The following is a 12,200-nucleotide window of genomic DNA, read 5'->3' as shown; positions in this document are numbered from 1 at the left end:
CTTTCATTTTAATACTATATAAACTTGCCAAGTCAGCTAGATAGGAAGGTAGGATTTAATTTACTGTGTTTACATTGTGATAAATCCACAATGCTCGGTCTTTGATATGTTTTTTCTCTAAGAATGAGTGTTATTTATTACTTAACCCCAAACTGTGTCTTCTTTTTTAGAATATGGAGACAAATTCAGACATATAGGACACTGAAGCTCTTCCTGAAACACAAAGAAATTGCTTTTTCTTAATACAATACTGTTACAGCAGTAGTTTAGAAAAAGATAACTGAAAATCATCAATGTCCAGTCTTACGTCTACAAAAAGTAGGGACAACTCTGAAGTTAAATCAGTTACTACTCATGTAATCAACTGATAATCTGAATCAGTTTGTGGCTTTTGATTTGGTATATTTAACTGTAAGGGTGACCTGTAACTTCAATGGCATCATTGAAACCTATGTCCTTTTTAAGCTGAATTCTTTACTAGGTCATTGGTAATTTTTGCCAGTGACTTAATGAGGTCAAAATGACACCTAGAGGTTTCAGCTGGTTGGTTTCTTTTTTGTAGTTGCAGCTATACTTAAGATGAAAGATCCTTTTGGAAGCTTTAGCGTTATATGTTTGGCAAGGTGAACCAAAAACTACTGACATCAAACTATAAAAATGGTAAGCATTCGGTCAAAAAGGCGGCAAGATAGAAACAAATAGTTTCTATGGTCTTTATTCAACATTTGGACTTGCCCGTTTACTTCACAAACTGTAACTGCAGTAATTCTACTGCAGTTAGAATTACTGCTGGTCAGTAATGACCAGCTGTAATTAAGGTCATAGATACCAGAGTAAATATTAATAAAAAATAAAAGCAGAATAGCAAAGGGAAACAGTAATTGTACTGTCAAGCTGTAAGAATTTACTCAGGCAGAAAGGCACTTTTGAAAAATTCTTTAAGTGATGATTCTGGGAAGACACGTGCCATGAATTTTGTGGACTTGTCTCTTGAGAGTTGAATTGAAGGTATATGTAATGAGGATTACTAGAATTTGGATTCATGGATTCATTTTTTCATTTTTAAGACTGACTCCCATGCTGTTCCAGACTGGGAGATACCTAGAGCAGAAATATTAAATTTAAAATATATTTCAGATACTAAAAGTAATTTGTAATATCTTGGTTTGCTTGTTGCCAGTGGTTTGCTTTGATACTTTGACACAATTCATGGTGTCTTCACAGACATTAATACATGCTGTATTTTAAGATGTTAACCAAAAATTTCTTTTTGATTTATGTTTATAGCCGTCGGTCTGGACAGTATACAATGAACCATGACCATTCCAAGAAGATCCCCGATGGAGCATCGTTTGACCGTTCAGGATCCCAGGACTCCTTAGATGAACTGTCTATGGACGACTACTGGAAAGAACTTGAAAACATCCATGAAACCAGAGGAAATAATCATGAAGAACAAGTAGCACTTGTAGTGAAAGAGCCAGATGGTAATGAAATCTGTTCTGTCAATGTTTATCAGTTTGCTGATTTAGGGATTTTTCTTCAAGTCTTATTTCAAGACATGGCACCTACCTAATGCAGATCAAAAAAGGAGGTCACTTTCCTGAACATCTGCTTTGAAAATTCTGTTGCCTCTGATGCATATCACCAGAAATGGGCAGTGCCCTGAAAGTTTTATCAGATACAAGTAAAAGGCTGATTTTTCTTTGAATGGTACTTGCAGAATATCACAAAGGTGCCTCTGCTTGCAAATCACAAAAACTGAACTCTTTGCAGTTTACTTTTGAACTAACTTACCCTTTCACTCTTTGTGTATGTTGTTCGTTATTGTAGCTATTGTGGATAGAAACCTCACGCTTTAGAAGACAAGCCAATGATTAACCGATTTAAGTTTAGTGAGTAACTTTCTATGCTTGTAATTCTGATTGCTCTATTGTGATTGTTCAGTTGTACTATTTGTGTTTCTCAGAAGCATGAATTATGGGCCACTCCTTGGGGCATAGTCTTAGAGGCTGGGCTTTTTTTTTTTTCTTTTTTTTTTCTTTTTTTTTTTTTTTTGTTTTTGTGTCCTCTCAGATAAAAGAGGAGTAATGTCCTTAATTTCAGTTTTCTCTCAAAAATTATTTTTAACGATGCAGTAGCTGCCTCTCTCCCATTCTTACGAGACCCACAGTCTCAGTAAATTAAATGGTGAATTTTGCATTTTTGTATGGCCTCCACATGAGTGAGAAGAATGTGCTCCATGAGCTTTCAAAGGGATTTGCTCTTCTGCCTCCCTAAGCACTTTGAACAGTCACTGCTCTGAAGTGTATAACAATGAGGCCCCTGAAGAAAGCAGCAAGGCTCCCAACCCTTGTGACTGGCGAGCTGGGGAGTTTTCTGATGGAGTCATGGGGCTTTCTCCAGAGCTGCAGAGCCCATCGTTCTGCCGTACACAAACCTCTTCTCTTACTGCAGCTCATTGGTGTGGCTGTGCCTTTAGGCTCTGCACCCCCAGCCCCACCATTTCTATTGGGTTTATATGTAGCCTTCTTCTCCCTGGTTACTGTAGCTGACTCTGGTGTGAAGCCCGAGTGAGTCAGCACAGCTGAGTTATCAGCCCGGGCATGTGTTGTTGTGCCCCACACCTTGCCTCGTACTCTCTTGGGTAGGAGTACTCCTGAGCGTGTGGGATGCTGCAGCTGGCTGATGGACCTGCCTGGAATTCAGCCAGGCAAAGGCAAAGCAGGGGAGAGAGCTTGCTCATAGCTGCTTTGGGGCATGGGTGTAGCCCTTCTTTCCAGCCCTGATAACAAAACCTGAGAGTTTTGTCAGAGGCTCAGGATGTGGCTGCACAGCCATAGCTAAATTCATACTTAAATTTTGGTGTCTATTTTCTGGATGCTGTTAATATTAAGGTGCCCACTTGGATGTGCTCTAGGCACAGTGGTAAAATGAAATCAAAAAAAAAAAAGCAATAGTGAAGTTGGCATGCCAGCTTTGGAGTATTTTTAGGTACCTGATAAATGGAAATATTGCTTGAACATTTGAGAGAATTGTTGGCATTCAGCACAACCTCAACTGCTACAGACAGAACTTAGTGTTTTATAGAAAATATCATTAGGGTGATACAGATTTCAGAAGCAGTTGTTTTGCCATTGGTGACAATATTTAAAAGCTTTCTCTTCTTTCATGTGCAGTGATGTGTCAATAAAGGATACCTTATCAGCTCTAAGACTAAAGCAAAAATTGTTCTGTGGGCTGTCAGCAGGCTGGAGACCATGTCATAAGAACTGATGAAAAAATAGCATTAAGGTGACTCGTGTAGGCTGGTTTGTCCTTCATTAAATTGAGCTAGTGGCAGGCTGTAGAATTAATGTATCAAGAAAAGTGGGCAGAACCATGTCAGTAAGACAGCTAAAAAGATTGAGTGTTGAACTAAAAATCAGTGGAGCAGCAATGATCTGGCTTTCAGGCTTCCCCATACACATTTTTATTCAGATACATTTATAAAATTGTATATGATTTTAATGGAAGTGCTGTAGGTTATTATAAAGATTGCCACATAGCAATCTGTATTGGATTAACTACTTTAAAAGCTTTGATATCATATATTAAACCTTTTGAGACTCCTTAGAAACAATAGCTTTTTTCCGAGTCATGACAGTGTAAGTAATTCTTAATTGTGTATCCCCTTGGTACTTTTCTGTGAATTATATTAACTGTGCCCTGTCATTAAAATCCAGTGTGCTTGGCAGTACTAGAAAGCCAATGTTTATGCCTTTTTCTCTTCAAATTGCTCAGAGGGAGAACTAGAAGAAGAATGGCTGAAGGAGGCAGGTTTGTCGAATCTGTTTGGAGAGAGCTCTGGTGACTCCCTGGAAAGCATGGTGTTTTTATCCACACTGACCCGAACTCAGAAAGCGGCGGTGGAAAAGCGAGTAGAGACTGTCACGCAAACCATGAGGAAAAGAAACAAACAGCACCAGATTCCTGATGTCAGAGATATCTTCAGGCTACAAAATGACTCAAAGGGAAAAGTGAGTTCCTGTTAGTTGTTTTGTTTGATTCTGGCAGAGAGAAGACAGGGACGCGTGTGGATGGGGGAAGAGCAGAGTGGCACATGAAAGGGATATTTCCAAAAGATTTGTGCCCAACTTCACTGATTTCCAAGGGAATTTTTCAGTAAATTTTCAGGGATGGTGTTTGTCCAGATTCAACATTACATTAAGCAATTTTAGTATTTCTAAGGAATTGTGTATATTGGCCTCATCTTACTGAAAGGTGATGAATAAAACAACCACTCATTTTAATTGGAATTATTTTTCACGTGGATGTGAAACTCATCACAACAATGACCCAAAGAGCTACCACAAACCTACCTTTGAATGGTTACCTCTTACTTACTGGTGCTTATTTTTTGTTTGTTTGTTTATAAAAAAAGGGGGAAAATGGGGCATTAGCCTAACCTCCTTGGTTTTGGCTAGGTCTTTATGCCTATCAGCTGGGAGTATAAACCCCATACTAACTCCCAGGGCCTATATGTGTGTTAAACTGAGTATGGGAAGTTACTCTGACAGGCCCCGAAGGGTCCCAGTTTCCCGTCATGGGATATTGAAGAAAATTTCTTTCCCATATATAGGAAAGGGGAAGGAGGGAAATGGAGACTATGATTAGAATCCATTTTCCATGGAGAGGGATGTGTGTCCTCTCTGCTCCCTCAGAGCACTGAGATCTTCAGCCATAAGAATGAGACCTTATGGCGTGACTGGGTTACCTGACTTCAGCTCTGTCCATTGTTCCCACTGCTGACACTGCCTTTCAGTGCAGTGGTTGTGGTGATGGAAAGCACTGTGAATTTTGAGGGGATTTAATTTCCTCCTTCCCTTTACAGCTTCCTTTCCTTCAGCAACTCCTTCTAAACTCAGTTGAAGTGTAGTGGGGGAAGTGGTGTGTTCTGGAGGCACAACTTCCCTTTCACTGTTCTGCTTTGCCTATGGTTGCAAAAGAGATATTAACTCCATAAAGGCTCTCTGGGATCTGATTTGTAATTGACTGTACCTAAAAATTACAAGCTCTAATAGCAGAGCAATTTAGGTAAAATATCATGTAGCTTAAAGCAGTATAATTTCTCTTTTCTTTTATTTCAGTAAAGCACAAGAAATATTCATGTTCCTATATGTAAGCTACATAATGTTTGAAAATCCTATGTCACAGTGTTCAATAGATTTTTCTTCTCTTAAACTACATGTTTTGATATTGAAGACACTACTGAGAAGACAAATTATTTTAGGTATTTAAAATGTATTTGTAAAACAAATGCTTGTTTATTAAATATGGAAATATTGGGGGAGAAAAAATCCTTCTAAACTTGTCTCCTTGACAGAAACAAAGTAATACAAGTGTAGGTCCTCAAACTTGTACTTCATTCCTTTCTCCAAAGTAAGATAATTGTTTAGAAATCATTGCTTCTAGTTATTCACCAAATTTGTCACCAAAAGCCTGTGGGAAGTAGCTTCCACTACCTCCCTAGGTAACTTGTCTCACTGCTTTGTTACTCGCCCATCATTAGAAAGCTTTTTATATAACAAAAGAGGACTGAAGCCACCTGCAGCTGTATGAAGTCATTCCAGTTTAATAATAGCCTCTTAAAATCCTGTAGTTTCCCTTCATCTGGAGGAAAGCAGGAGGAAAGGTAAAACAATAGCGTTGATGTTTTGCATCAACACAACAATTGTGTTAATGTTTCTCCTGAATTTCCTGCCATATTCCCAAAGAGAAGCTAGCCTCTTGGTACATTGACAGCTTCCCATTCTGCTTCTGCTGCTTTGTGAAACAGAGATAATTTTCTGGGCAATAATGCTAACTTCTTCCTCCTCTCAAGATACCTGATTTAAAAAAAAAGGTGAAAATACAGATTGTGCCAGTTGGATAAATCTTTAAAACTTGCATTTGTCTTCTCAGTAAGTATGGAGTTATAAATTGCTGAAGTAAAATACAAGTAGAAATACAGTGTGCTAAACATTCATTGTTAATTTGTGTTGCCAAAAGGTAAAAATGATATGTGGATAAAAATGTATATAAGTCTACATATACCCATTTATGTGGACGTAGATTTTCTACATGTTCTGAAATATTTTGTCTATAGTTGGTGTTATCCAATTCACAAAATGTCACATCTTGAGACTGGGTAGGGCAGCATTACAGAAAGGAGAGGATGGTTCTAATCCTTTCCCGTTCTTCATCTCTTTGAAGTGTCCTGATTTTGTTGTTGGAAATCTAAGCTGTAAGCACAGATAATGTCAGGCTGCCCTGCAAAAGGAATGGGATTGCTCTGTAGGGGAGGCAACCATGTAAGCTTTTTCAAGAGAAAGGAATTTGGTCTAAATCAGTCAAAACATCTCCTCCAGATTCCCATTCCATATCCTTTCTAGTGCTAACTACAGCTTCAGGTCAGACTGCATTTTCTTATTCTTTGCCACTCTGGAAAATAAAGTCATTCACCCACTTAGCCTTCTAGGAAGAAGAGGAATTGACTTAATTACTTCTTTTTTTAATTACCTAGGTTTCAGATCCCCTTAGACTTTGGCAAGGGGTTTTCTGTTGAAACACAGAGATGTGCTTTTGCATACCCCTGAGTTGCAGGAGTGTGTGTTTTAATCCCACACAGAGTCAAAGGAGTTTCTATAACCATGCACTAGATTTTTATAGGCATGCATATTTATTGTTTCTTTCTTAGGTCTGTGATGGAAGTGAACCTTCAGCTGTGAGAACAAGTGAAAACAAAAATGAAACGCATGGTGGAACAAAAGGTAATGTCAAATTACTCTCTATTTGATTTGTTTTTGGTTTGTAGGTGTTCAACTACACAGGATAGTACATGGGTCCATATTTTTAGTAACTTTTCAGCAAAATTAAATTATAATGAGAAACCTGTTCTGGACTGAATTGTTGTTGTGTAAAATTTTAAGTGTGCCTGTAGGTCGCGTCCTTTGAGCCACCTGAGAAACCCTGTTTGTTATCAGGGATCAACTTATAATCAAGCTGTCTGAGAGAAGTCTTCTCTTGTAGCTTATGCTCAGGTTGTTTCTGATCCTTAATTTATCGCTTCTGGTCTGTCTCTGCTGTACAGTACAGGAAATGAAGGTCTATGCATAAACTCATCAGTGCATACAAAAGAATAAAACCACATGGACTATAAGCAAAAAAAAAAAAAAAAGAGAACTGGCTGGACTCAAGCATCAAAAAAACTGTGAGAACTGGCTATGCTATATACCTTCTGTAGCTCAAATTAAAGGAAAATCAGGGATTAAAGAAAAAAGATTGTTTACCTTTTCAAGGAAAATGGAAATGAAATAGCGTTCTGTGTGCCTAGGTTGTGTTCAGTGGCATGCTTTCACAAAAGAGAGGTGCAGTATACATGGAAGACCCTTTCCTCTCACTATCAAGATAGTACATCACAGAAGTCCTTAGCTGACTCAGTTTGTGTTTTGAGAGTATGATTTCTGATTAAAGACTTTGACCGAGCTTTCTGCTGTTCTTCAGGTCCAATAGTACAAGGATAACCATCCTGCCATGTTGGGTTTCTTCAAAGTAAGGGTTGCACTGTGTCTCTTGTATCACCCGACCCACCCCTGTAGAGATCAGGTTATTTAAGTTTTAAGATGCAGCTATTTAAGTTTTAAGCTGGAAGCTATTTAAGATGCTGCCCTGTTATTCTGCTTTGTTTATATATTTTACTTCTTCTGGAGGACTGGGTAGCACATAGATGTTACACTGAACCCTATACCCACACTAAGCAGGCAGATCAAGTTACCTATTTCAAGTTAGTTAGCTGTAATTAAGCCACCAAATAAAGTTCTGCTTCAGTTCTAGGATACCGACCAGTAGCATTTTGGAAAAATTGTTACTTTAGAATTAGACTTGGAAGACAGCAATGGACAATACAGAATGTGCATGGCAGTTGAAGTGGGAGATATAACTATAAACCAGCCCTGAATAACACTGAATCTATGTGTTTCCAGAAGTGTGTATTTCCCTCCCACCCTCTCAACAAACCTCACTCCAATAAGAACAGTAAAAAAATAGGGAGGACTGCCAGACTGCTGGTTCAGCACAAGGGAAGGAAGAGATGCCTAGTGCTTGTGTCAATAAACTTCACTGTAGGATTCAGAGCTGGAAAATTACCAAGTAATTATTACAGAGTTTTTATCACATCTGGTTCTTTCTTTCCCTGTGGCCCTGGTGAACCCTTCAGAAATGGGAAGTTCTGAAAGGCAAATTCCATATGTTAGCTCTCCTCAGCACAGATGGTGATGTGGATGGCAAATGCAGCCTGCTCACATCCTGATACACTCCTGCTCTAGTCAGTGTGCTACAGTGGGCTCTGCTCCTGAGATTGGAGCAGGACGGAAAACTCAGTTCCATCTGCAGTCAAACCATGCAAGTTTGGTGGTGTTAAAAGCATGTATCTGGTTCTATGCTGTGCTATGATCTCTCCTCCAGAATAAGCACATTAGTGTTAAACAAACAGTGAATGAATTTAAGGCAAAAAGTAAACAGTGCCTGACATTTCAGAGGTACAAAATATTTATTAAATCCAAATCCAAGGGCATTATGTTAAAATGGAAACCCTGTTTGATACAGCAGTGGTCCCAGTTTTACCTGAAAAAATATGAACATCATCTCAGACATTAGACAAAAAGCGTAAATTGAGACATCTTAAAATTGTTATGGTAAAAAACTCTTTTTGGCCATACTCTAAATGTGATAACCGTTCCTAATGGGATATTTGAATGCTGCATTGCCAAGTGTTTCTGGCAGACTGAAGTTGTTAGTAGTTTCCCTTTAGAGCATGCCTGGGCTATGTGAACCTGTTCTCGTTTCTCCTTTCTACGCAGTCCAACGCACCTTTTTTCTTGACTAAGTAATATATGCAAACCCACAGAATAATAAGTGCCTTTGTTTCATGTAGGTATGGAGTGTGTCTGTAGGAAACAAAAAGAAAATTAAGAGTAATTTACTAAGCTCTCAAAAGGTATTATCATTTTAACAATCCATGACACTCACTAAAGGCCTGCAAAGCTAGGAATATGTTCAATAGATACAAAAGAAAAGAGGTAATTTTCTTTGGAATCCTGTGAAAAGAAGTAAATAACTGTGTTGGTTAAGACCGCTCAAGAAATAAAAGGGAAATAATACAACATATGAAAATCTAAATACTTATTAGCTTAGTAGGGGAGTAGCAAAAATCAGTTTACTATGACTGCAGTTGTTTTTTCTGAACTTAGGATTTGCTACAGGGGAAGAATAATAGATAAAACCTCTGTATAAGGGCAGATTCAAAGCATAACAGTCTAGAGAATGGATGAACAAATTGTGTGTACTGTGTGTAATACGAGGGTAAAGAGCAGTAATGTTTGCATGTTGATAGGGAAAAAAAACTGTAATCTTGTGGTTTTTAATTAAAGAGTTTGGTTTTGCTTTTCATTTTACATGATTAATGTGGATCCTATAGCCAAAGTAATGCTGTCAGTGAAATGATTACAAGGTTTTTTATTTTCAATTTATAACCATCTATGAACTAGCATTTTAGAGAAATGCTTGTCAGTCAAAGAAAAAAATAATTCTACCTTTCCAGACGCAAATAAAGATCTGTCTGCTTAGCTGTGTTGGTGTATACTCAAGATTCCCTTGCAAAGCTGGGATATTGCACAGTTGATACTTGCAATGTTTCCTTTTTTTATTCCTGAAGAATTCCCATCATTTTATGTAATCTTTAAATAGCTCTGTGAACTAAGGAAAGGGTACAGAACTCATGTAAAATATGGTTTCCACATCCTCATAGACAATATTTGCATTTTTCTGTATCACACTTGGATTTCTCTCATTAAATATAGCATGTGGCTGACAGGTTGGCAGAACACCAAGGCTGCTTCCTCTTACAGCTGCTGCCTAGTTCAGGAATGTACAACAATGGGAGCAAAGCTACACAACCGAGAAAAGACTCCCCACAACAGCCACACTTACAGATCTTTAAAATGTGCAGAGCATTACTGAGACATATACTTTACATGATGCTTTCGTATGACCAGAGGACTGAAATAGGAGCTACTGCTTTTTGTTTGTTAACATCAGATCTCTCCTAGGCTGGTGAGAAGTATGTACGTCAGGTATAGGCCATATTAGCATGATAAAAGTTTTGCGGGGACAGGAAACTCTTTTCATTCAGTATGGATGCATTGAACAGTTTACATGATATATACAGATATACACGCACGGATGCCAAGGATCAGAGTCAGGGATGAATTTGACCTTGGATATGTTTGCTTCCTGAAGACTCAGATATCTCTTTACCAAAAGGAGCAGCTCTAGTTACAAGATCAGCTTAATCTTTAGTGTATGCCTTAGGCATTTTGGGGTTTGTGGAAAGTGAGCAGAAGCCACTCTGGAAAAAACAAGTGATGAGTAACACACAGCTGACAGAATATGAAAATGTTCTATTCTACTTCTCACAGCATTGCTTGGTTGTAAGTAGAGTCAAAGTATTAACTCAAATCCACCTTCTCTCCCTGAAAGTGTCTCAGCTTAGGTAAGTACTTTGATGTGGAAGTGGTTGTGTAAAGCACTGTGCCTTACCAGAAAGTGGCTGTGGTGGCTTCAACCATTTGTCTGTCAGGTCCCGTGAGTCTGGCCCTGGCTGACTGCGGTTATTTTCAGGACTTGATCTAAATACTGTCAGAGAATAGTTTTGTGTTTTTAAATAAGATGTAGATATAACTTAGAAAAATTGTCGAGTTGCTGTAATTCTTTTTTAACTTCCTGCTTCGTATGTTGTTTGGACTGTGTGCTTGCAGCTCTGTTCTATTGCAGACCACTGATACCATCAGTGTAGATCAGCACTTCCTTGACTCCTCTTAATCAGCCTCTCTGCAGGCTTTCCCCTGCTTCAGAATCAGCTTTTGCTGTACCTGTAACTTTTTTCTGGGAATTTTTTCTGTCTTGGCTTAGGGTAGTTACTCTAGGCCGTACAAAAATTTCCCACAGCAGTGTAAAAAAATTAGTTTATTATGTTGCACAACATTCTTACACCAAAACATATGCATTGCTCGTGGTTCTCCTTCACAACTCATGTCCGTTTCTGTCCACTTTTCCTACACTTGTGGTATATTAGTTTTGAACAGGCTGCAGTCTCATGTGAGTAGGAGCCAGTGGTAGAATCATGGTCCCAGGATTCGGGAAGTGATTCTTCCTCTGTACTCAGCACTGGAGAGGCTACACCTCAAGTTCTGTGTCCAGTTCTGAACCACTCAATGCAGGAAGAACATTGCGGGACTAGAGCATGGCCAGAGGAGGGTAGCAGACCTGGTGAAGGGTCTGGAGCACAAGTCTTATGAGAAGAGGCTGAGAGGTGTTTAGCGTGGAGAAAAGGAAGCTCTAAAACTGCGTGACAGGAGACTGTAGTCAGGTGGGGGTTGGTCTTTCTCCCAGGCAGCAACAGGACAAGAGGACACAGCCTCAGAGAGGTTTAGGTTGAACATTAGGGAGAAGTTCTTCACAGAAAGGCTGATTAGATATTGGAGTGAACTGCCCAGCATGGTTGTGGAGTCCCTGGAGGTGTTTAAAGAAAGATTGGACACGCCACTTAGTGCCATGATATCGTTGACATGGGGGTGTTTGGTCATAGGTTGGAATCCATGATCTCAAAGGTCTTTTTAAACCTAATTTGTTGTGTGGTTTTACTCTTCTGTAGTACCTGGAAACCTGCTGTGATTCTGTAATATCTTACAAAATTCCTTGTTGTATCCTTTTGGATAGATATCATGAGAAGGATGGTGGAGAGACTGAAAGTTTTCTTAGACTTCTGTGCTTTGTAGTAAATACAGTTTTTTACTGTACAGTTTTCTTCTTGCTTCTTCCACAATATATTTTAACTTCAGACCAAAAGCAGTGGTTGATTTACTGTGAAATTAGGAAGCTTCCTTTTCTAAAAGCAGAACAGCCTCTCCCTTTTTTGATTCTTTTTTCTTTTAACAAAAAGTGTTCTAAAGGTGTCTAGTGTTTGATTCATTTAAGGAACAAGAAAGAGAAGTAAGGCCATTGTTGTGTACTTAGTCCTTCTCTGTATCATGGAAACATGTCTAAACTCTTTTGAGGAATCTAGACTCTTCAGACTGAGGTGAGAACAGGAATAATGGAACAAAGATATGTTCTGTGTATTC

General features: G+C 38.7%; 1 protein-coding gene across 5 annotated transcripts in view; it reads left to right on the top strand.

Annotated features, from left to right (window-relative positions):
- The window catches only part of ARHGAP18 (Rho GTPase activating protein 18), an 89,620-nt gene that overhangs the window by 50,970 nt on the left and 26,450 nt on the right, over positions 1-12,200 (top strand). For 4 of the 5 annotated variants that reach the window (XM_068184430.1, XM_068184429.1, XM_068184432.1 and 1 more), the window contains exons 2-4: positions 1,288-1,487; positions 3,784-4,019; positions 6,719-6,791. In XM_068184430.1, the coding sequence (XP_068040531.1) occupies positions 1,288-1,487; positions 3,784-4,019; positions 6,719-6,791 (509 nt within the window). Of the gene's footprint in view, positions 1-1,287; positions 1,488-1,833; positions 1,896-3,783; positions 4,020-6,718; positions 6,792-12,200 lie in introns of those variants that run through there. The other variant, XM_068184433.1, reaches the window with a different exon arrangement.

Source organism: Anomalospiza imberbis, chromosome 3, assembly GCF_031753505.1.
Source record: "Anomalospiza imberbis isolate Cuckoo-Finch-1a 21T00152 chromosome 3, ASM3175350v1, whole genome shotgun sequence".
Lineage (NCBI taxonomy): Eukaryota > Metazoa > Chordata > Aves > Passeriformes > Viduidae > Anomalospiza > Anomalospiza imberbis.
The sequence above is the reverse complement of the archived record's forward strand: the minus strand, read 5'-3'. Positions and strand labels throughout refer to the sequence as shown.